The sequence below is a fragment of the Mya arenaria genome, chromosome 3 (genome assembly GCF_026914265.1).
Source record: "Mya arenaria isolate MELC-2E11 chromosome 3, ASM2691426v1".
NCBI lineage: Eukaryota > Metazoa > Mollusca > Bivalvia > Myida > Myidae > Mya > Mya arenaria.
This window is the reverse complement of record NC_069124.1, coordinates 89398565-89425267: the sequence shown is the minus strand read 5'-3', so window position 1 is coordinate 89425267 and position 26703 is coordinate 89398565. Positions and strand designations below refer to the sequence as shown.

General features: G+C 37.1%; 2 protein-coding genes across 2 annotated transcripts; both read right to left on the bottom strand.

Moving 5' to 3' along the window:
* Positions 1-1675: 1675 nt before the first annotated feature.
* On the bottom strand, positions 1676-5725 carry LOC128226902 (uncharacterized). Its single transcript, XM_052937014.1, has 5 exons — positions 5339-5725; positions 3906-4028; positions 3573-3745; positions 3344-3437; positions 1676-3169 (listed from the first exon to the last, which is right to left on the bottom strand). The coding sequence occupies exons 2-5, from the start codon at positions 4012-4014 to the stop codon at positions 2955-2957; spliced, it is 591 nt and encodes a 196-aa protein (XP_052792974.1). The 5' UTR covers positions 4015-4028; positions 5339-5725; the 3' UTR covers positions 1676-2954.
* Positions 5726-9772: 4047 nt separating this feature from the next.
* Positions 9773-25645, bottom strand: LOC128228571 (ADP-ribosylation factor-like protein 15). Its single transcript, XM_052939953.1, has 5 exons — positions 25504-25645; positions 14065-14209; positions 13244-13303; positions 12530-12738; positions 9773-12049 (listed from the first exon to the last, which is right to left on the bottom strand). The coding sequence occupies exons 1-5, from the start codon at positions 25555-25557 to the stop codon at positions 11894-11896; spliced, it is 624 nt and encodes a 207-aa protein (XP_052795913.1). The 5' UTR covers positions 25558-25645; the 3' UTR covers positions 9773-11893.
* Between the last annotated feature and the right edge of the window lie 1058 nt (positions 25646-26703).

Sequence of the window (26703 nt, the reverse complement as noted above, 5' to 3'; positions counted from 1 at the left end):
GGCGACGTGGATCACTGGTATCTAATAGGTCATATGGATCACCGGTAGATAATAGGCCATGTGGATCACTGGTAGATAAAAGGTCACGTGGATCACTGGTAGATAAGAGGTTTCGTGGATCACTGGTAGAAAATAGGTCACATGGATCACTGGTAGAAAATACGCCACGTGGATCACTGGTAGATATTAGGTCACATGGATCACTGGTAGATAATAGGCCATGTGGATCACTGGTAGATAAAAGGCAACGGGGATCACTGGTAGATATTGGGTCACATGGATCACTGGTAGATAATAGGTCACGTGGATCACTGGTAGAAAATAGGCCACATGGATCACTGGTAGATAATAGGTCACATGGATCACTGGTAGATAATAGGTCACATGGATCACTGGTAGATCATAGGCGACGTGGATCACTGGTAACTAATAGGTCACATGGATCACCGGTAGATAATAGGCCATGTGGATCACTGGTAGATAAAAGGTCACGTGGATCACTGGTAGATAAGAGGTCTCGTGGATCACTGGTAGAAAATAGGTCACATGGATCACTGGTAGATAATAGGTCACGTGGATCACTGGTAGATAATAGGTCACGTGGATCACTGGTAGATAATAGGTCACGTGGATCACTGGTAGATAATAGGCCACATGGATCACTGGTAGATAATAGGTCACGTGGATCACTGGTAGATAATAGGCCATGTGGATCACTGGTAGATAATAGGCCACGTGGATCACTGGTAGATATAAGGCTACGTGGATCACTGGTAGATAATAGGTCACGTGGATCACTGGTAGAAAATAGGCCACATGGATCACTGGTAGATAACAGGCCATGTGGATCACTGGTAGATAATAGGTCACGTGGATCACTGGTAGATAATAGGTCACGTGGATCACTGGTAGATAATAGGTCATGTGGATCACATGTAGAAAATATGCCACGTGGATCACTGGTTGAAAATAGGCCACGTGGATCACTGGTTGATAATAGGCCATGTGGATCACTGGTAGATAATAGGTCACGTGGATCACCGGTAGAAAACAGGCCACATGGATCACTGGTAGATAAGAGGTCATGTGGATCACTGGTAGAAAATAGGCAACATGGATCACTGGTAGATAATAATCCACGTGGATCACTGGTATATAATAGGCGATGTGGACCACTGGTAAATAATAGGCGACGTGGGTCACTGGTATATAATAAGCCACGTGGATCACTGGTAGATAATAGGCGACGTGGACCACTGGTAGATAATTTGTTACGTGAACCACTGGTAGATAATGTGTTACGCGAATCACTGGTAGAAAGGAGGTCAAGTTGATCACTGGTAGATAATAGGCGACGTGGACCACTGGTAGATAATTTTTTACGTGAACCACTGGTAGATAATGTGTTACGCGAATGACTGGTAGATAGGAGGTCACGTGGATCACTGGTAGATATAAGGCCACGTGAGTCGCCGGTAGATAATAGGCGACGTGGGTCACTGGTAGATAATAAGCCACGTGGATCACTGGTAGATAATAGGCGACGTGGGTCACTGCTAGATAATGTGTTTCGCGAACCACTGGTAGATAATTTGTAACGCGAATCACTGGTAGATAAAAGGCCACGTGGACCACTGGTAGATAATTTGCCACGTAAATCACTGGTAGATATAAGCCACGTGGATCAGTGGTTGATTATAGGCCATGTGGATCACTGGTAGATAATAGGCAACGGGGATCACTGGTAGATATAAGGCTACGTGAATCACCGGTAGATAAAAAGCGACGTGGATCACCGGTAGATAATAGGCTACGTGGGTCACTGGTAGATAATAAGCCACGTGGATCACTGGTTGATAATAGGTCACGTGGATCACTGTTAGATAATAGGTCACGTGGATCACTGGTTGATAATAGGCCACGTGGATCACTGTTAGATAATAGGTCACGTGGATCACTGGTAGATAATAGGCTACGTGGACCACTGATAGATAATAGGCTACGTGGACCACTGATAGATAATTTGTTTCGTGAATCACTGGTAGATATAGGCCACGTGGATCACTGGTTGATAATAGGCCATGTGGATCACTGGTTGATAATAGGTCACATGGATCACTGTTAGATAATAGGTCACGTGGATCACTGGTTGATAATAGGCCACGTGGATCACTGTTAGATAATAGGTCACATGGATCACTGGTTGATAATAGGTCACGTGGATCACTGGTTGATAATAGGCCACGTGGATCACTGTTAGATAATAGGCCACGTGGATCACTGTTAGATAATAGGCCACGTGGATCACTGGTAGATAATAGGCCATGTGGATCACTGGTAGATAACAGGCCACGTGGCTCACTGGAAGATATAGGTCACATGGATCGCTGGTAGATATAGGTCACATGGATCACTGGTAGTTATAGGCCACGTGGATCACTGGTAGTTAATAGGCCACGTGGATCACTGGTAGATAATAGACCACTCGGACCACCGGTAGATAATTTGCCACGTAAATCACTGGTAGATATAGGCCACGTGGATCACTGGTTCATAATAGGTCGTGTGGATCACTGGTAGATTGTGGGCCACGGAATCACTGGTAGATAACAGGCCACGTGGATCACTGATAAATATAGGCCACGTGGCTCACTGGAAGATATAGGTCACATGGATCGCTGGTAGATAATAGGCCACGTGGATCACTGGTAGATAATAAGCCACGTGGATCACAGGTGAATACTCTGTTAACAGTGAGTCACGTGATTTATTGGAAGACAATTTGTTTCGGAAGACAGAAACGTTAAGACTCGACTTGAGTGTCCTTTACGCACAATCGAGTTAAAAAGACTAGATACTAGAACTACAGCCCTCGAACATAGCACAAACTGCAGACACTGTCAACTACTTTTACAACTACGTGTAATTCAGAATTATGAGACACGAATCACAGTTCACCATGTTCTCGTGTACATAATGTTGCCGATTTTCAGCGGACTTTTCATTGAAAGCACCTGTAATGTTCCAGAGAGGTCTGGGGTGCTGGAAACAGGCAGGACGGCGCGGGCCTGTAGCTTGGAGCGGTAACACAGCACCTCATAATGGTCCGTCCGGTGCTGCCGACCCCGCCACTCTACATAACAGAGACCCGTTGACGGCCGGAATGTGCCTGCAAAATGGTTTAAAACAAATAATTATAAAGTGAATATCGTAAACACTTTTGTGGTGCGAACACCGTATATTTAAACGTCTTGCAACTTTTTGTTGTACGTGTTTATAAAATATTGATCGAAAAACTAAACTGTACTGTATTAAAAACAACAATAAAAAGTTGAAATCTTGCCTATGCAAAGTTTCATAGCTGGGTTGAGTGTTCGAGCAATGTAGAGAGGTTCCCCGGATCTCGTGTGGCCGCCCTTCACCGGCCTAATAGGCATCTTCAATGAATAATGGATTAATTCTTAATTTTGTTAAAACAATTACTTGTTAGATGTTACTGTAACACATCAAATGCTTAAGTTGAACGGTTCGCATTCGTGCATGCAAAAATAAAACTATGTGCACATTTCTACCTGTCCATCCGCGCAGGCGATCCAGTGGAGGCCCTGTAGATGCCATTGGTTGACGAGGTCGTGGTAGGCGGGATTGGAGGCGTCACATCCTAGCCATGATGCGTGGTCGGCGCTCCAACGCGGGGTGACGGGACGGGGCGTTGATTGCTTTTCTCGAAATGTCCCAGGCACGGCTGCGGAAGATGCGAATATAATAATATATCGTTTGAGTCATCGTTATTGGCTAATTGCGAAAGCACCGGTAATATTATGCACATGATGTTTTTAAAGCCAGAAACTCGATATTAAATGAAAACAAAATAATTCTTGAAACTGATGTAAAAGCCGCCCTACCTGATTTACAGGAACAGAACAGTTTCCTGGAGGCGGGTCGAGGGGTAGCGGACTTCGACCTCAAAACGGGCCTCGCTGTCTGTACTCCTGCGGGTAACGTGCTGGTCATTGTCGTGACAAAGGCTGCAATGTTTCATGTAGACATGATATAAACATCGGTCTCCCAGAAATGCGTACCATAAACAAGTGGCGAGTTCACGTTAGGGAAATTCGAACAAATCAAAAGCATGCATACTCTCCTAAAAACTTTTATAATTATAGAAAGCGATTTGAGAAAAAAGCTATCTTGAATAGTTCCGGATGTGCCATCTCACACAGAGGCAAGGGGCCATATCACCAAGAGGCAACAGGCCATCTTAGCAAGGGCCTTGTCACCAAAGGCTATCTCACCAAGGAGCCATCTCACCAAGAGGCAAGGGGCCATCTCAGCAAGCGGCCATGTCACCAAGACACCATCTCACCAGGAGAAAAGGGGCCATCTCACCAAGGGGTCATTTCACCAAGAGGCAAGAGGCCATCTCAGCAAGGACCATGTCACCAAGGGGTCATCTCACCAAGAGGCAAGGTGCCATCCCACCAAGGGGTCAACTCGTCACGGCGCCATCTCACCAAAGGGACATCTCACCAAAAGGCAAGGGGCCATCTCACCAAGCGCCAATATCACCAAGGAGCCATCTCGCCAAGAGGCAAAGGGCCTTCTCCGCAAGGGTCATGTCACCAAGAGGCAAGGGGCAATCTCACCAAGAGGCAAAGGGTCATATCACCAAGGGCCATCTCACCAAGAGGCAAGGGGCCATCTAACCAAGAGGCAAGTGGCCATCTCACCAAGAGGCAGGTGGCCATCTTACCATAACCCAAGTGGCCATCTCACCAAGAGGCAAAGGGCAATCTCACCAAGGGCCATCTCACCAAGAGGCAGGGGGCCATCTCACCAAGAGGCAAAGGGCCATCTAACCAAGAGGCAAGTGGTCATCTCACCAAGAGGCAAAGGGCCATCTCACCCAGGGTCATCTCACCAAGAGGCAGGGGGCCATCTCACCAAGAGGTAACGGGCTATCACAGCAAGGGCAATCTAACCAAGAGGCAAGAGGCAATCTCACCATCGAACGTGCGGCAAAATGTTGTCAGATCAAGACTTTCTAAATTCATTTTTTTGAAGAAATCAAACAAACTTTACCTCGACTGATCGATAGATGTATTAGTTTTGAAAGATTTATTAGAACATGCTACATGAAGTTTGCGGCCTAGCGCATGTCACAAATTAAATGGAAATGTTTACTTGAAACTCAACAACTAAGAAAGATCAATTCGACATATTAGCCACCCTATGATATCAGCAGGTCTATAGCGGCAATGATAATAACGCGGCTGTCGTAATGCCCATTTAAAACGTATAGTATCATCATTAGTATTATAAGAAAAGAAACACCTACCTAGAATGGTGTTATAAGTTGGAATTATATTCCTTCCGATCGGTTCCTTGATGGCATATGCAGTTGAGTGTTGCCATGTTGGGGCGCATTAACATCTTGATAGAATCCCAAGTCAAGTGAATAATTGTCCACAATTATAGAAACAAACTTATCACTACACTGGATTGATCAAGATTACTGAATTAATGAACGTACGTGTTTCAAATTTCGACGTTGTTTGTTGGACTAATCCAGTGTGTTTTGAAGAAATGATAACATGCATCTGAGCTAAAAGATAATTTAAATTATCGTAAAATCTGATTCAGCGATAACAAAATAAGACTGCATGTTAGAATAAACGCCGAAAATCTCTTTATTGATTACAAAATCAGCTAGTAATCTTGTAGAACCACGTATTGAGTGGTCGGTATCGACTGTTTGATTATTGTATTGAATTATGACATTTCAATATTCACTCAACTGAACAGTGCACAAATATTATACTAATAGGAACTCCACAGGAAATTTCATAATGCTACTATTGAACATGTCAAGGGTGGCTTACATACCTGGTGTTACTTTACAGGAGTATTATCCAAAATACAGCCACATTTTACAATCAAAGGGTTATAATATACTTCCAACATAAAGAAAAAACCTTTCAATGGAAAGGTCATTAATATCGTTATATATATTATACTCCGCAGTGGTTTAACGGTCAAACACGAAAGTGCCCCAAAATAATTACCAAGTATAACATATATTGACTAGAGATGTCACACTAAGTGACGAATGTCCCGGATGAGTCATCCAGTTTAATGGATTATGCAATTGGTAATTAATATGTCTACATTCAGAAAGAAGAAACTTTAAGCATACACCACACCCCATACTGGTCGACTTAAATTGTGGGGGAGTGAAGAAATGAAGAATACATCACATCCCGTGATGGTTGACATCAAGTGCGGGGGGGGGGGGGGGGGTCGAATGAAGTATACACAACCCATAATGGTTGATTTAAAGTGTGTGGGGAGATGAAGAAGTGAAGCATACACCACACCCCATAATGATTCTTAACGTGTGGGGAGTGATGAAGTGAAAATAAAACCGCAACCCATGATGGTTGACAAGTGCGGAGGGGGGGGGGGGGGGGGGGGTGGGGGGGGGAAGAGAGAGAGGAGGTGAAGAAGCGAAGAATACACCACACCCCATGATGGTTGACATAAAGTGTGGAAAGGCGAAGATGTGAAACATACACCGCACCCCATAAGGGTTGACTTAAAGAGTGGGGGAGCGAAGATGTGAAACATACACCACACCCCATAATGGTTGACTTAAAATGTGAGGGAGTGAAGAAGTGAAGCATACACAATACACAATGATGGTTGACTTAAAGTGTGAGGGGTGATTAAGCAAAGCATACACCACACCCCATTTAGATTGACTGAAAGTGTGAGGGAGTGAAGATGTGAAGCACACAACACACCCAATGATAGTTGACTTAAAGTGTGGGGGGAGTGAAGAAGTGAAGAATACACCACACCCAATAATGGTCGACTTAAAGTGTGGGGGAGCGAAGATGTGAAACATACACCGAATCCCATAATGGTTGACTTAAAGTGTAGGGGAGTGATCAAGCAAAGCATACACCACACCCCATTTGGGTTGACTTAATGTGTGATGGAGTGAAGATGTGAAGTATACACAATACCCAATGATGGTTGACTTAAAGTGTGAGGGAGTGATTAAGCAAAGCATACACCACACCCCATAATGGTTGACCCAAAGTGTGAGGAAGTGAAGAAGTGAAGCATACACAATACCCAATGATGGTTGACTTAAAGTGTGAGGGAGTGATTAAGCAAAGCATACACCACACCCCATTTAGATTGACTGAAAGTGTGAGGGAGTGAAGATGTGAAGCACACAACACACCCAATGATAGTTGACTTAAAGTGTGGGGGAGTGAAGAAGTGAAGAATACACCACACCCCATAATGGTCGACTAAAAGTGTGGGTGAGTGAAGAAGTGAAGCATACACCACACCCCATAAAAGTCGACTTAAAGTATGTGGGGTGAAGAAGTGAAGCGTACACCTCAACCCATAATGGTTGACTTAAAGTGTGGGGGAGTGAAGAAATGAAGAATACATCACATCCCGTGCTGGTTGACATCAAGTGCGGGGGGGATCGAGTGAAGAATACACAACCCATAATGGTTGATTTAAAGTGTGTGGGGAGATGAAGAAGTGAAGCATACACCACACCCCATAATGATTCTTAACGTGTGGGGAGTGAAGAAGTGAAGAATACACCGCGACCCATGATGGTTGACTTCAAGTGCGGGTGGGGGGGGGGAAGAGGAGGAGGTGAAGAATGAGGAATACACTACACCCCATAATGGTTGACTTAAAGTGTGGGGGAGTGAAGAAGTGAAGCGTACACCTCAACCCATAATGGTTGACTTAAAGTGTGGGGGAGTGAAGAAATGAAGAATACATCACATCCCGTGATGGTTGACTTCAAGTGCGGGGGGGGGGAGAGGAGGTGAAGAAGCGAAGAATACACCACACCCCATAATGGTTGACTTAAAGTGTGGAAGAGCGAAGATGTGAAACATACACCGCACCCCATAATGGTTGACTTAAGTGTAGGGGAGTGATTAAGCAAAGCATACTCCACACCCCATAATGGTTGACTTAAAGTGTTGGGGAGCGAAGATGTGAAACATACACCGCATCCCATAATGGTTGACTTACAGTGTAGGGGAGTGACTAAGCAAAGCATACACCACACACCATTTGGGTTGACTTAAAATGTGATGGAGTGAAGGAGAGTGAAGCATACACCACACCCAATGATGGTTGACTTAAAGTGTGAAGAAGTGAAGTATACATCACACCCCATAATTGTTGACTTAAAGTATGGGGGCGTGAAGAAGTGAAGCATACACCCCACCCCATAATGATCGACTTAAAGTATGGGGGAGTGAAGAAGTGAAGTATACACCACACCCCATAATTGTTGACTTAAAGTATGTGGAGTGAAGAAGTGAAGTATACACCACACCCTATAATTGTTGACTTAAAGTATGGGGGAGTGAAGAAGTGAAGCATACACCACACCCCATAATGATCGACTTAAAGTGTGAGGGAGTGAAGAAGTGAAGTATACACCACACCCCATAATGGTTGACTTAAAGTATGTGGAGTGAAGAAGTGAAGTATACACCACACCCCATAATTGTTGACTTAAAGTGTGAGGGAGTGAAGAAGTGAAGTATACACCACACCCCATAATGGTTGACTTAAAGTATGTGGAGTGAAGAAGTGAAGTATACACCACACCCCATAATTGTTGACTTAAAGTGTGAGGGAGTGAAGAAGTAAAGTATACATCACACCCCATAATTGTTGACTTAAAGTATGTGGAGTGAAGAAGTGAAGTATACACCACACCCCATAATTGTTGACTTAAAGTGTGAGGGAGTGAAGAAGTGAAGTATACATCACACCCCATAATTGTTGACTTAAAGTGTGAGGGAGTGAAGAAGTGAAGTATACATCACACCCCATAATTGTTGACTTAAAGTGTGGGGGAGTGAAGAAGTGAAGAATACATCACACCCCATAATGGTTGACTTAAAGTGTGTGGGAGTGAAGAAGTGAAGCATACACCCCACCACATAATTGTTGACTTAAAGTGCGAGGGAGTGATGTAGTGAAAGATACACCACACCCTATAATGGTTCACTTCCGAGTGCGGGGGAATAATGAAATGAGGGGAAATCACGTGGGTCTTACACGCACCAGATTTTAAATTCCATCAGTCCATGACAGAGTAACAGCCCTTACACTTGAACTATACTCTATGTTCCAAAATGATTAAACTCTAATTTTGACCATAAACTTTGAAGCAGGGTCATGAGTATTGCACTCTACATATTGCCTTTATGTACCGAACACATGTGCCAATTCATTTTAAAATCCCTACGTTCATAACAATTATAACAGCTCTAATACGAATACTTTGTGAATATATGCTGTATTCCATAATGATTAGGCACTTAAGGATGACCGTGGAATTTGAGGTAGGGTCATGAGTCTTGCATACGGCACTTAGACATTATGTATACATAACGGATGTGTCAAGTAGTTTTAAAATCCCTTCATGTATGAAAAAGGTTACAGCTCGGACACTACCAAACATACTTTTTGTGCATATATGCAGCGTTCCATATAAATGCTTAAACTCTAGATGTGAACTTGAACTTTGAGGTAGGGATGCGAGTCTTGCATGCGACATGTCTTAATGTACCAAGTTATTTTAAAATCCCCCCTGCATGAATAAGTTACAGCTGTGATATGGGAAAAGGGACAGATAAACAAATAAATCTGAGATTTTATGTTACCATGATGCACACGATTCTCGCATGGAAGAATGACAACATGTACATCTTTATGTATTATTTATTTTAGGCTGCAAACATACAACAACCTTAGTTTAATATAAAAAATATCAATACTAACAAAACATTAAACTATATCACAATAAATAAAAAAATCAACTGGCTGGAACAGATGACTATGTGGGCAATATTTAATATTGCAGTCAGTCTATTATGCAAAATGCACAAATGTAAAACATGTCTATGAATGATTTATATGTCAGTATGTTTAGATGACATGCACATTGACAAAACAAGAAAAACAGCTACCAATAGATAGTTCATGGCAAACCTGAGGAATCAAGATTCATCATTGATATTCTTATCTGTTTGTGTGTTGTTTTTATTCAACTTAAAAACAGAGAATAAGTTCCGATTAAAACAGTACAGTACCATTCCATAGGAAATTCAGTGAAACCCACTGAAATGTAGAGGTGTATACAGGTATCGTAACTAATAATGTTAATAACTTGTGGTCCAACCTTTCTGCATATTAAACTATTATTTAAATTTGGAATCAATCCATATAAATCATAATTTTTTTGTATGTTTGTCATTATTTTTTATCTGTATACATGGTCAATAGTTTTTTATTATGACGTATGATTAGAAGAGCACTGCAGAGTGAATGCAAAAGCTTTCCTGTTGCTTTTTTCCTGGTCGAACAAAGGGCACAACTCAATAATGATTAAAGCATGAGTTATTGACCTTTCTGAACATATGTATATTACCTTTAACATTATGTTAAAGTTACCAATATACCAAGTTTCATACAAGAACTTGAACTGTTTTTGAGATGTAGCTTTTGCACTAAGATGTCACAGATGCCAACAGTAAGGAAACTAAGGCTATCACAATACTCACACAGTTTTTCTTAAAACAACAGGTATCTGTTAGGAAAGGAAAAGTTTGTCACGTGATAGTCTAAACCTTGAAAATATGATTACGCCATATTAAAATAGCTCATACAATCTCTGTACTCTGTACTCACAATTAACAATATCTTAAACCACAACTTGAGACAACAAAACTATCACAGTAAACAGTAAACAATATACCGGTAGAACAGATCAATATAGAACAGATCAATATAGAACAGATCAATATAGAACAGATCATAGCATCAACAGATAGGACAGAAATGAGGTTACTCGAAAAGAGATGATATGTTACATAAATGTTGGCCATGGACAGGCTACACAAGGAAATATTAAATTCATTTTGTTAAAAGACTTCGAATAAACATAGAATTGCATTTTTTTGAAGTGCAAATAAAATATTAAAATAATTGAAACAAAAACATGGCCAAGACAGGTATTGTTCTTGGAATCTATTACTAGTCAATTTTGATCATCACAAATAACTTCAAACAATAACTTTTAAAAAACAAAAACATTTTAATTACAAAATCACAACTTTTAATAAGGGACTATTAAATTACTATTATACTATTAAATTAAAATGTCAACCGCTTCACCTCATTTTTGAATATGAACTGCAATAAGAAAAAAAATATTATCTTTAATATTTGTTAGCTTTAAGCATAATGCCAAATGTTTTAAATAAAAAGAAGAACATATAACCTTGACAGGATAGTTGACCTTCTAGTCACCCAATGGGCACCACAATTAAGTATCCAGTGACATCTTATATGGATTTTAAACATTAAGAAATTCAAATACCAGGATAATACCAACCATCTTAAAATAAGTAACGTTACGTTACACCTCTGTCCTTATAAGCAGCTTACATGTACATATTCTTGGAAACATGAAAAATGAAGTCAAATTTATAAGTTGACCAGAATAAAATGTCCCTTAAAATGAATGTGATGAATCTATATACAACATAAACCTTTTAAATATTCATGATCTAGCTAAGGATTTCAAAAACTCTCTTTATCTTTTAATACTTCCCTTTCTTTCTATCCTTTAACCTCCAAACCCTTGTTCTAGCGAACTATTTCCACGTTTAAGATTGAACATTTAGCTGCACTGACACTTTTCATATTGGTATAAGCCGGGGATGTTTGTCTACAAAATCACATCCAATCACTAAATATCTGAGATATGAGCACTATAAACAACGATGTCCTCTGCGTATGTGTCACACTGTTGTAACCTACCCTCCTATATCTTGTCAAAGTCCCCGGTGTTTCTCCCCTGGGCTAACAGCATCTTATTGTAAGTGTCAAAGCCCTTCACAATGCTGTCCTTATCTTGGAGCATACAGCCTTGGATCGCCCAAGGTCGAGTTAAATTACCAAGATTCAGTAGATTTACGACCTGCAATGTAAATTAACAAATTAAAACTTTACTTTAGTACAGTCAACATTTTAGTTTTTATAGGAGTGATGACTAAGCAGTCATGATAACTTCATATGACAACACAATTAAATTACAAAATAAAAGTAGATTAGCCAGTAAAAAAAACTACAGCCAATTGTATAAAACCTTTTACATATTTGGTTTGGTTCAAGTTTGTCGAAATGTTCAATGATTGGTCAATATCAATCAAAAAATGACTGTTGACCAATAGAATTGCTTGTATATTCAAACTAACCAAACAATAAACTGTGGATAGGTTATCCAGTTTTATACAATTGGCCCCTCGTAGATAAATATATGAGAGCCAATGGCAATAGAAGCTGGACGACCACTAGGTATAGATGGACACAGTCAGTATGTCAATAACAAGCTGTTACACGTAATACTTTAAGGCAAGAACAAGAACGGAAAGAACAACTTATGTTTTATCATGCTCACCTCGTCTTCCCTGCGTGCTCTGGGTTTGTCCTGAAAGTTGGCCAGAACGAGCAGGGGGAGACCGTCCAGCTCCGGATGACTGAGAGCCTCGTCAAATGCTGCAAGGCACTTGTCCATGGTGGAACTATCAGCAGAGCTGTCCACCACAAATATCACGCCCTGGGAGCCACCGTAATACCTGTTCCAGTAAGGCCGCACATTGTCCCCACCTTGTTGAGATATAAAGCTAGGTAGATGCGCTACATTTAAATATACATGTGAAACAATACACTCATGGAACAATATAATTGAAGCATAGATTTAGGCTATTGCCATAAAGTTTCATTGCATCATCTAACTACTTCACAAACGACCCCCACACCTCCCCCAAATGCCCCCCTACTTCCCCTTAATGCCCCCCATTGCCCCTCTCCCATCATCCCCTATGTTTATAACCTGATTTACTGGGAAAAGTTTATATAACAAATTGGAGGAAAAACTATCATGTCTACTATCTGCATTGTATACTGCATAAGGTAGAGAGTTCTACTGGTACAGGTACGAGTCTCCCATACAACATGTTGTCCGTCCCTAACCCCACCAGGAGCAGATATAGCCTCTCAAAAAGGAATATAATACTGGTTTCTACCCAGGAATTAACCTTGAGAGTGAATCATATTCGTCAAAGTCCAAAAAATAATTGAGAATAAACCCAACACAGTATGGTAGACATACCTCCTAGTTCCTTGACATCAACAAAACATGAGTCAAACATCAAAGCCTTTATGCTGAAACCTGAAAAATACAAAAAGATACAAATAGTAACATTCATAATTATCACTATTTTACATAAAAAATAACAAAAACTAACAATTTATAATGATGAGAAACATCGACGTTATTTATATTGATACTCTTAATCAAAATCAATACATACACATGTATAACAAACATAAATTTTGAGTGATGAACCTTTAACTACTTACTAAATAATGCATTTATGGAAAATATTAATTACTGATAACAAAATTGTAATCGTGTATTTAAAAGCTGAAAACGCAAAAATATTAAATGATTGGTGAGTGCTAAAAAGATTTACTGTGATCTACTATCGTTTTAAAAAAGGTAGATATGTTTTCTGCACCTTTCTTTCTTTCCAATCAAACTCGGTATCCTTCATAAGAACCACATTTATTCATCGTTTTTGCTATATCAAAACACTTCCTTCTTTCTTATTTGGGAGTAAGAGTGCATCTTTATATTTAAAATGATAAAACACAATCAAACTTTATATATTATATGTGGTCACCAAGCATCCCAAATTCCTATTACTGAGTATCCTATATAATATCTTTAAATCATCATCATTGTACATGCAAAAAATAATTAGTTCAAGCTGGGACCAATAAAACAGCTACTATAAACATAAAAGTGGTAAACTGAAATTCTAATTCAACAAGTTTGTCAAATCTAACTGCAAAATAAACAGTTTTAGAACTGATGCAAGTTCATTATGCAACATTTCAGACTGAGCGTTATATATCCTAACAGCTTACCCACAGTTGGTTCTATTGCATCTGTCGATTCACCACTGACTTTTGCGAGAAGGGAACTTTTTCCTGAGCCTCCGAGTCCCAAACACAGGACATTAAATGTTGGCCTCGCTGGGGGAGGCCCACCACAACACAATCTTCGGAACAGCTGAAACATTTGCATAGAAGTATCTGAGATATCATCTTTATTACATGTATATCATTCAGCTGCTTATACCAAACCCTTTATCAATAAAAGACTAAAGACTTTCAATTTATGACTTTTACTGAAAAATATTTCTTAACCATTTTCATAAAAAATCACTGACAATTTTAGGACACTCAAATATTTATATGGACTACTAAAATTTATTAGAAACCGTACAACTGGAAGGTTCAGTAACAGTCACTGTCAGTGTTCCTTCCTTATAAAAGAACAATAGAGGTTTAAGGTTAACGGGAATTCCTATAATTTGGATGGTCTTTGCACCTGAACTATCTTCATTCAAAGAAGAAAGAAAACAGTACATTGTTGAAACTGTGGTAAGTAGATCTTTAAGTAGTATGTCACAGCCCAACATAAACAGTGGCTGGAAGACTTTGATTGGCCTGTTTAAAGGTAAAGTTTTTTTGCAAAAACAGATAAATGGGATATTGGACTATGAAAACCTACATGTATAATTACCCTATGCAAAAAACAATTTACAGGCAATGTTGTTTTTAACACGTTCCAATTTAGCACAGCGCATGTGCATGCTACCAAGCTTGTATAAACAATAAAATTGCATCACATTGGTCTGACAGTATTGTATGTACACATGCATTTCACCATATTTCTTTATGTAATCTTTTTTTTTTTTTTTTTATTATGAAATATTCACAAGAAAAACACATATAAAGCAGTATACAAGCAATGATAATGATGTATTTACTATTTTAACAAATATACTATGCAACTGGATCTATATGAGTTTTTGGTTGCGTTTTGGTAGAGTGATGTTATTTATGTAGGTTTTTAAATTAGTGATAATTGGTGTTACTGTTTGAAATTTGAGTATTATTATTGTGAATGATGATTAATGGACAGTAAGGAGTATGGAGCATTAAATAGTGTTGTTGTTGTTGTTGTTGTTGTTGTTGTTGTTGTTGTTGTTACTGTATGGAGCATTCAAAGATTTAAATAATTGTTCAAAAGGTTCCATTTTTTCTGATGGATATGTATTCGATTGTAAACGAGGGCAGTTTCTCGTTCTATGGTTTCTCTTAGTCTGATATAATTCAAAAAGAATGCAAAGGTTGGAATTATACCTCTATTTTTCATGTTACTAATGAAAAATTTCATTACCAATATCAAAAAGTTTACGATGTTTGAATGTTGTGACTTATCATTGTATCCGAGACTTATTATTTTTAAATCTAAAACAAGTGGAGTAATGTTTTGATTTATTAAGTTCATCAATTGTGGCCATAAGTCTTGTGATATTTTACATTCCCAAAACAGATGTTCTTGTGTTTCAATATTTTCCTGACAAAAATCACATAAATTTGATTGGGTTAATTTGCATTTATATAAGAAAGTATTTGTCGGTATGATTCTGTTAATGTACTTATATTGGAAGCTTCTTAAAGAAATGTCATTCGTCGAAGCTATATATTTTGTATACACTGACTTCCAGGGTATATCATTTATACTATTCAAATGTAAGTGTTTTATCCATTTTTCCTGTAAATGTTGGTTCATTTCACCTTTTTGTTGGATAGAGTATAAAAGCTTGTTTGGTTTTGTTTTACTGGACATAATTTTATGTTTAAGTGTGTTTGCTGTGGTATTTTCTGGTGTTTCTAAGTTCATTTTATTTTTTATTTCATGTGGAATACAAGATAAGAGTTGAAAATATGTGAGATAATCATTAGTATTGATATCGTATAAATATTTAATATTTTCAAATGAATAAAATTGTTTGGTACGATAGTCAAAAATATGTTGAAGATATTTAATTCCCTTTTCGTACCACTCATTGATGTAAAATGTATTGCAATTATTTTTAATTGATTTATTGTTCCATATGATTATTTTACTTGTTGGTGGTTTAGGAGTGTATTGATTTATTTCTGTCCAGGAACTAAGTATATCTAGAAGAAAGGGATTATTGCAGCATATCTTTTTGATGAGTTTTTCATTTAAATTGCATTCGAATACGAGGTCACCCCCGAATTTATTTAATAGAATATTATAGAATTGCTTATATTGACCTTTATAGGTATGATCCAGTATTCTTTTAACCCATGATGATTTTATCGATAAGGTGAGTTTGTATATATCAGGTAAATTCAAACCACCGGTTTCGTATTTTTCTGTAATACAAGTTCTTTTTATTTTTTCAGGCTTATTATTCCATATGAATTTATATATATCTTTGTTAATTTCATCAAGTATATTTTTTGGTGGGGTTTGCAAAACCGTTAAGGGATATATGATTTTTGGTAAAGCAAATGTTTTTATAACAGTAACTTTCCCAAGAAGTGTAAGTTTTCTATGGTTCCAGCTTTTCAAACAGTTTCTAAAGTGTTGTAATTTGGGGAGGAAATTGAGTTCTAATAATTCTTTTTCATTATTAGTGAAGGTTATTCCAAGTGTTTTAGCATTCGTGGAGGTCCAAATAAATTTCTTATCTGGGAAGTATGTTAAACTTGATTTGGCAAGAGTTCCAACTCTAAGTATAATTGATTTGTTCGAATTAAGCTTTAGGCCAGATATTCTACCGAAATTCTCTATTGTGTTTATAAGTGTAGAGAAGGATTTTTCTGTACCATTATTTACATAGGTGGCATCGTCAGCAAAAAGTGATTGTTTAATTTCTATATTATTGATGGTGAGGCCGATTATATCATTTTGATTTTGTATTGCGTTTGACAGTATATCAATGCATATAATAAATAAATATGATGAAAGGGGACACCCTTGACGGACTCCTCGTTCAATATTTATTTCCTCTGAAAAGTATCCGTTACTTGTTATAATGCTTTTTATATCATTGTAGAAGAGTTTAACCCAATTTATAAGATCTTGACCAAAATTGAAATGCCTTAGACACGATATTATGAAGTTATGGTCTAAGCTATCAAATGCTTTTTCAAAGTCAGCGAAAAATATGAGACCAGGTGTATTTGTCTTTTTGAAATGAGATATACATTCTGCTACGAGTCTGACATTTTCTCCAATATATCTGTTTTTGATAAAACCTGTTTGGTACGGGCTAATAATGCTCGGTAAAATGTTTTTTATTCTATTCGCTATGGCTTTTGTTGCGATTTTATAGTCGACATTTAGCAAACTTATTGGTCTCCAATTAGAAATTAGTTCTGAATCTTTTCCGGGTTTTGGGATGAGAGAGATTATTCCTTGCTTTTGTAGATCCGACAAGTGCCCTGTTCTGAATGATTCATTAATAGATTTTAAGTAATAATGTTTTATATTATCCCAAAAGGTTTTATAGAACTCTACTGACAGACCATCAGAACCAGGGCTTTTGTTATTTTTCATTTCGTGTATTGCTTTATGGCATTCGTGTTCGGTTAAAATACCTTCGCAAGATCCAATTTGTTCATTATTCAATTTAGTGTTGGTATAATTCAACATTGACATATCAGTTTCAATATTTTCGTTTTTCTTATATAATTTATTATAATATGTGTGTTGTTCATTGAGTATATCTTTTTGACCAGTAACTAATTTATTATTGACTCTTAGTTTATTCATAGTTTTCATTTCTGCGTTCCTTTTTTCAAGATTAGAAAAATATGCCGTGTTTTTTTCATTATTTTCAATGTGTATGGCTTTTGATCTCAAGATTGAACCGTTAACTCTTTTTAAAATAATTTCATTAAGTTCTGATTTTAAAGCCATTATCTGTTCTGAAATATTGCTATGATCATGTTCTAAGGGTATTTTTTTCTCTAGATTATCAATGTTGGTTATTATTTCTTTTTCTTTTATGTTTGTTTTCTTTTTTAGATTAGATGCAAATGCTATAGTTGTGTTTCTTATGTTGCCTTTAATTATAGCCCACAGGGTGACTGGATTAGCTTCATTATTTATGTTTACAGTGTTTTCAATAGTATCTTTAATCAATTGTTTATATTCTTGATTTAATATTAAGCTATTATTTATTTTAAAGTATCCTGGTCCTCTTTTGTTTTCTTGTGTGTTAAACTTCAAAAGTACTAAGGAATGGTCTGTTTTAAAACTTGCATTGATGTTACAGTCAATAATATAATTTTGTAACATGTCTGAAATTAGAAAATAGTCTAATCTGCAATGAATGCTTGGTTTTGTGCTCGAATGCCATGTAAATTGCTTTTTATCTGGATGTTTCAAACGCCATATATCAATTAAATTAAACGTCGACATAACATCGATTATATATTTACGGCAACGATTATGTTTGTTGATATTGCCGTTTTTCTTATCTAGATTTACATCAATTATCGTGTTAAAATCACCGCCTATGATATATCGTGTGTCTGAGTGTATATGCAGAAAATTTTCTAAAATTTTAAATATGTTTACGTCGTCCGTGTTAGGGCCATATATATTTATAATGATAAATGTTTTGGAATTGATAGAAAGTTCAATTGCTAGAATTCTGCCTAATAAAACTTCGTATTTTATTATGTCGCTAGCTGGAAAATTTGGATTAACAAGGATTCCAACGCCTTCACTGTTTGTGGAAGAACCACTAAAGTAACATAACCCGCCCCATTCTTTTTCCCATTGTTCTTTGTTTTTATTATGAAAATGTGTTTCTTGTAACAAATAAAACATATAATTCTTCTCTTTTAACCACTGGAATATTTGCATTCTTTTAGTTTTGTTTCCTAATCCTCTTACATTTATAGTACATAATGTGCAATCCATGCGGATTTAAATAAAGAAGTTTGGGCTAAATATTTGAATGCTCCTCTATTGTATAATGTGTAAAACATTGTGTATGTGTATAATGATTGGCAGATTTTATTTGCATGTACAAAAGATATAAAATCGTTGATGCGTATGGTCGTGATTGTAAACACATTTCAGAAGCTTGCCAATATGCATGTGAAAAAAATTGCAATCAATATAAAAAGGTACAACATAATGTATCTAAATATCATGTCATTCATAGCCTATACAAATTTAAAAAAAAACACAATATATATGGAAAAAAAAAACTTGTATGATATTTATATTTTATAGAAATATTTTAACTAATGTTTATAATGAACATAACAATAAATTTAATATATATTCCCACATGCACGTAATGTGCGCGTATAACAAAGAGTATCATATTCTGAACGTGTGCTTGCACGTTGTCATGAACCAAGATTTAAGCAATATTTTAACTACTGTGTGTTATATTTCACCAACATGTTCGTGTCATCTGGCACGCACGCACGCACACGCATGCACAAGCAAGCACCCACGCATGCGCACGGACACGCACACACACACACAAACACGCACGCACGCACGCGCGCACACGAGCTCACTCAGGGACGCACGCACACAAACACACATTCATGAGCATGAATAATATATATATATATTACTCATTATGTGCACGTGCAGGATTATTTTCTATTTATATGTATCAATAATAAATTATTCAAGCAACGTTATAAGTATAGCTAAACAACAAAATACACAAATTGAGAGGTATAAGATATTTCACGAGTTAAATATTAAAAATATATAGTTTGAAGTAACTATCTAAGGTCGAATTCGTATACAAAGCACATATAATATTAAAGTGTATAGAAAAGTCATAATATGTGTAGCCAAAATATATTATGTGTTTCTATAAAACACTTGTAAAATACATGAATTTTGATAAGACGATATATCAAATGATATCAACCCTTGTCAAAAAATAAAACAAGGGATATATGTTGACGCAAAGTGTTTTTAAGATGCATAGCAATGTCTATCCATGCCTTTTAACGAAAACAAAACAAAAAGGCATTGCTGATAGTGATTATCATTTTTAGATGTTTACATTTTTTTTTATTTTTTTTTTGTTATATCATAATAAAATGTCTTTCCTGTTGCGCCTTTGATTCAATATGCTTTTATTCTTATATGAAAAACACCCATGTGCTTATACAGAAGTATGCGTATTCTAAGAAAAATAAAAGATATGCATGTGTATTTAACCAGTATTGTAAACAGTTCATATACTTGAATATTTTAGTGATATCAATATATTTTGTTCATTATACACATTAATGGATTTTGAAATATGTAAAATTGAAGTGTATTCGTATAATATTTAAACAGGAATGGGATGTGTAAAGCTATATATCTTATAATATAATTAAACAATGTACAATATGCGTTTACTGCATGCTATTGACTACCTAACTTATATTTGACAAGCGGATGACCTTGATGAATAATCACGATACGTTCTAAATAGGATCAATAATAGCGCATGATATCAAATAATGTATGGACAGTTTAATCCGATGACCACTGCTACTACACTGTGCACCAGAAAGTTACGTGTTCGGCCAAGGAAGATCTAGCCAACTGTCATAATCGTCGTAGTCCACCCGAATAACCTTGCCCGATTTGTCTCTATATAGGATTTTGCCGTTCGAAATCCACGCTTGATCGACTTCGTCTTTCATCTTATGGCGGACACTCATGAATACCTCATGATTGAGTTTTGTCAGATCGTCAAACAACCATATTCCTGAACCGCGAAGACTTCTCTTATTTCTCATGACACTGTCACGCTTCATTCGTGATTTGAATCTAACGATCACATCTCGTTTTCCACGTACAGTTTTCCATAACCTGTGAGAAATATCAATGTCGTCATATACAACATTGATTTTTCTTTCACTGAGTAGTTTTACCACTTTTTCGGCGGTCTCTTCTGCTTTTTCAGCTCTCGGATTTTCGTTATTTTCCGGCAATCCTCGTATCCGTATATTATTAAGGCGTGTGTATTGCTCAAAATCATTCTGTGAGTACTCTCTTTTGGTTTCGTTTTCAATCACATCTCTCTTCAGTGTGTCTATTTCTTGATCTCTATCTTTGATATGCTTTTCTAATTGTTCTATTTTCTTGGATTGCTTGTCTTTGTCAGACTCTCTGTCAAATTGCTGACATTCGAGTTTTTCAATTCTGAGTATCGCTGACCCGAGAAGGCTTTCCTTCATATCAGTGAACATTTCTTTTATGATTTCTCTTATATTCATTCCCTCGGTATCTTTATCAATGACTTGCTCAAGCTTCTTTTCTAGTGTGCTTGTCGATTTATCGATTTTTGACACCATGCTATTTAATTTACTAGTGATCTCTTTTAGCTGCTTTTTAATTCCAGCAATCTCTTTCTCGTTTGATTTTTCTAGTTCATACTCGTCGTCTTCCATGACCGCTTCTATATCTGTGTGTTTTGTCTTTTTCTTTTTCTGTTTCTTTTTCTTAGTATCAGGAGATTTATCCTCCGTCACACTGGTTTCTATTTCACTCGGCTCACTTATGCTTTGCTTGCTTGGCTTACGCTTTTTGTCTGTATCAGCTTTATCTGCCATTATTTAATGGAACATTGAAAGATGCTCTTTAAAAGGTAGTGTATACGTTTTAATGTTCTGCAGTATACTTTGGAATTTGACCAGCGTAGTCGTTCCACGTGTGCAGGTGAAAATATAGTACACTGGACAAGGTCAGCTGTTATATCAGTTATCGATCAATAGAATTTTGTACATGCAATAAATCAGCAAATAATTCTTTTTACTGCAAACCGTTCATGGTGTCCTGTTTTCTACACAATTTACTTAATAAGTTATCCAAATTTGCACTGCAAAAAAACTTTGTTTATATCCTATTTTACTAAATTTAGTCACAAGTTTGTAAGCGGAAAAAACACTGCGTCTTTATGTAATCTTAGTGATTTTTTATTTCTGTGAATGGCTTTAATTTCGTCTTTTAAACATACAGGTATTGTGATACATCATGAGTGTTTGTAAAGTTGTTGATGTCAAAGCGGAATAATAAATGTTAAGTCAGGAATTGTTGGGCGCTACTTGTGGGAAGGATGAAGAACATATTGAAAGTTTCTGAAAGTATTAAAAAATAAATCATAATATTGATTAAGCACAATGTGCAGTTAGAAGGGATTGAACTTGTGAAGAAGAGCTCATTGTTTAAATGTTTAAACAAAAACAAAAACGGGCGGGGTCGTGGTGTGTCAAAACGAATGTAGGACTAAGTGAACCAGGACTAAGTGAACCACTTGGTGAGACGTAGTGAACCATCTGTATGTTATATAGGGAATATTGTCTTAATGTTATATTATGTTTCAGAGTTTATTTTCCTGGTTATAAATGATTATATGAATAAATTGTTAATCATTTCAAAGTGTTTAATTATTAGAATTTTGTATTTTGATATAACAATGTTTTGAAAAAAAGAAAAGAAAAATTAACAACAAAATACCTTTTTATTTAATCCTTATAATGAATATATTATCAATACATCCTACTTTGTTGAATTTTATTTCATATATCTATGTTAATAAAAATCACTATGTTTGTTATTTACACCTCAATCATGTCTCAAAAACAAACTAGAGATTGCTTTTTTGAAAAAGCGCTTGTCTCCCCTATTGTGTGGTCGTAGCTGAGAAAAAATAAATGATGGACATGAAATTTGTAACTTTGGACTGGAGACAAACCAACAGTGAAGTTTGGTTTATTCGATTATATTAAATAGTGAAGAGAAGAAAGTGTTGTTGATTAATCATGGAAAATGTAAACGAAGTTTGCATTGTATGAAGTTCCTGGGCGCAAGCGTTATTCAATTATTGATCGGAAACCATTTTTCAGCTCACAGTCATCGTGACCATGACCTTTTACCTACTGATCACAACATCAATAGGGATCATCTACATAACCAACTTGCATACCAAGTATTAAGTTCTTGGGTGCAAGTGTTCTTTAGTTACTGAGCGGTAACCATTTCTTCAACTCAAGGTCATGGCAACCTTGACCTTTGACCTACTGATCTCAAAATCAATAGGGGTCATCTACTAGTCATGACCGACTAGCGTACCAAGAATGAAGTTCCTGGGTACAAGCGTTCTTAAGTTATTGAGCAGAAACCATTTTTAAGCTTAAGGTCACCGCCAACGTATAATTTTTTACCTGAAGGTAACCTTGACCTTTGACCTTTTGATCTGAAAATCAATAGGGGTCATCTTCTAGTCATGAACAACTAGCTTACCAAGTATGAAGTTCCTGAAACCAAAGGATCTTTAGTTATTGAGCGGAAACTTTTTCTTCACTTCAAGGTCAAGGCAACCTTGACCTTTGACCTAGTGATCTCAAAATCAATATGGGTCATCTTCTAGTCATGACCAACTAGCATACCAAGTATGAAATTCCTGGTTGCAAGCGTTCTCTAGTTATTGAGCGGAAACAGTTTCTTCACCTCAAGGTCACGGTGACCTTGACCATTGACCTACTGATCTCAAAATCAATAGGAGTCATCTACTAGTCATGAACAACTATGAAGTTCCTGGGTACAAGCTTTCTTTAGTTATTGAGCAGAAACCATTTTTAAGCTTAAGGTCACTGCCAACATAACATTTTTTACCTGAAGGTAACCTAGACCTTTGACCTTTTGATCTCAAAATCAATAGGAGTCATCTAATAGTCATGAACAACTAGCATACCAAGTATGAAGTTCCTGGACACAAAGGATCTTTAGTTATTGAGTGGAAACCGTTTCTTCACCTCAAGGTCACGTTGACCCTGATCTTTGACCTAGTGACCCCAAATTCAATAGGGGTCATCTACTAGTCATGACCAACTAGCATACCAAGTATGAAGTTCCTGGGTCTAAGAGTTCTATAGTTATTGGGCGGAAACGAAGTGTGACGTACTGACTGACTGACTGACAGACTGATGGACTGACTGACAGACAGGGCAAAAACAATATGTCTCCCCATGAATGGGGGAGACATAAAGATATTACACGCAAATGATTTTTACATGGAAGGTCACCACGACCTTGACTATTGACCTTGTTACCCCCAAAACAATTGGGATCATCTAGACATCATGACCAACCTCACTTCAAAGTTTGGTGAACCTAGATCAAAGCATTCTCCTGATATTGCACGGAAATATTTTTTTACATTAGAGGTCACAGCGACGTTGACCTTTGACCTTGTGACCCCCCAAAATATAGGAGTTTTCTAAACCTCATGATCAACCTCCCTACCAAGTTTGGTGAACCTAGGTCAAACCATTCTCAAGATATTGAGCGGAAATGTTTTTTACATTGGGGGTCGCCGCGACCTTGACCTTTGACCTAGTGACCCCAAAAACAATAGGGATCTTCTACACCTCATGACCAACCTCCCTACCAAGTTTGGTGAACCTAGGTCAAACCGTTCTCAAGATTTTGAGCAGAAATGTTTTTTATATTGGGGGTCGCCGCGACCTTGACCTTTGACCTAGTGACCCCAAAAACAATAGGGATCCTCTACACCTCACGACCAACCTCCCTACCAAGTTTGGTGATCCTAGGTCATGCGGTTTTCCAGTTATCGATCGGAAACGAAGTGTGACGTACGGACGGACTACCGGACTGACGGACAGGGCAAAAACAATATGTCTCCCCCAGAGAGGGGGAGACATAATAAGTCTGGGTGTAATTAATGGATAATTGTACTTTAATTTTAATTGGCCTTATTAATTGGTAATTACTAATTAAACAGCTCACTTACAGAAGCTGTGAACAAACATAGTGACATATAACTGAAACATTCTTTAATTTGTATGAAAACCTGTATATAAGTTGACCATTTTATTAGTACATCAGTCAATATAGACCAACACCAGCCATGTCAGCTGAATACCCATGCATCGCATGCAAAATCAATGTTACCGGCAGAAGTCACGCTATACAGTGTGCTGTTTGCAAAAGATGGCAACATCGCAAGTGCAATACTGGTGTCTCACATGCCCATTATTATTAACATCAATTATTTGTACTGTAACACGTGTTGTTAATTTAATAGATTTGTAATAAATATCATATTATTTCTGCATCTCTTGTATTTATGTTACTATCATAAAGTGAAAATAGCTACTATTTTAATTGTCATGAAGCTTAAAAGTCTGCATGCCTTTTCAATTTCTAACAGCTAAATAAACATCTTTAACAGTGTAGCAAATGTGTGAAGTCTTGCATTCAAATGGCGATAATTACTGGTTATTATCATCTTTCAGGCAGTGTGCCATCACACAATAGCCACTATATGATGCAAATGTGGTTCACTTGGTCCTGAAATGGTACACTTAGGAACTGGTTCACTTGTGAAATGGTTCACTTCTTCCTGCACCGTGTTAAAACAACGCAACCTGCTCCTGTGATGACAGCTAAATTAACAGAATGGCACTTACAGAATAAACCCCCATTCTGAAAACTGCAAATATCAATTGCAAATTCTCGCACATCTTTAAATGATTATAAGTATCTTGAAAATAATTTCTTAGAAACTTGTTCAAACAAAAAATCGAAAATTCACCGGAAATGTGAACTACGTCATCAATTCCAGTGTATCTTAATTTATTTATTTTCGAATTCAAATTCGATCGTATTATCTGAAAATGTATCATACGCAGTGATATCCCCTAACAAAGGTTGTGAAAGAAACAGAACTTAAAACAGCAAAGTTAAAAAAAAATATGAGGTACAGATTAGGTAAAAAATAAAAGTAGTTAGATAACTCCCTATGCCTAGATATGTTCAATCTGAACGACAGCCGTTTTAAACTGCTCCAGGCTAGGTGGGAGGTTGTTCCACTTGAATACAGCTCTTGGGATGAAGGAGAATTTGTAATAGTCGATGGTGGCAGATACTGATCTGTGAGAATCTAATCTGTAAGAGTTTCTGTGATGGTCCCTGTGCCGGGATGGTCTTGTCAGTGGGATAAGTAGCCAGACATAGGGGTAGCTAGTAGGTCATGTGTTATTTTGTACATATTATAAGATAGAGCCTGTATAACTATTCTTCTATGATCAAGTCTACGCCACTATAGAGACTTCATCATATCTGTGACACTTGATGTGTGTCCAAAGTCATGTTTGACTCATTTTGCAGCCCTACGTTGGACGGATTTAAGGAATATGTGGGTATCAGTGAAATGACACCAACAAATTAAGGTCACCATACGTAGTGTGGAGCAATATTCAGGATGAGGACGGGAATCTTGATCTTTTTCATCATACAGCCAAATGTGTCTGTTTGCTTTCTTAGAGACACGAGTTTTGTGTATGTATGTTGCACGATATATCTGAGGACAGGTCAACACCCAGATATGTTGCTGGAGATACAAATTCTAGTAAACAATGGTGAAGAGTGCACTGTGTTTGAATTGGGGTTTTGGCCCTTGTTATAACGACTTGTCATTTAGATTGGTTAAACTGCATGTCCCATTAATGGCCCCAGTGTTTAAGTATATCAAATTATTTCTTGAGATTTTCTGATTGGGTAAATATTGAGAAAGTTAAATAAATGGTAGTGCCATCAGCAAATAGTCTGACTTTGGATTAAATATTCTGAAGAAGGCCATTAATGTTGACTAGACAGAGTAGTGGCCC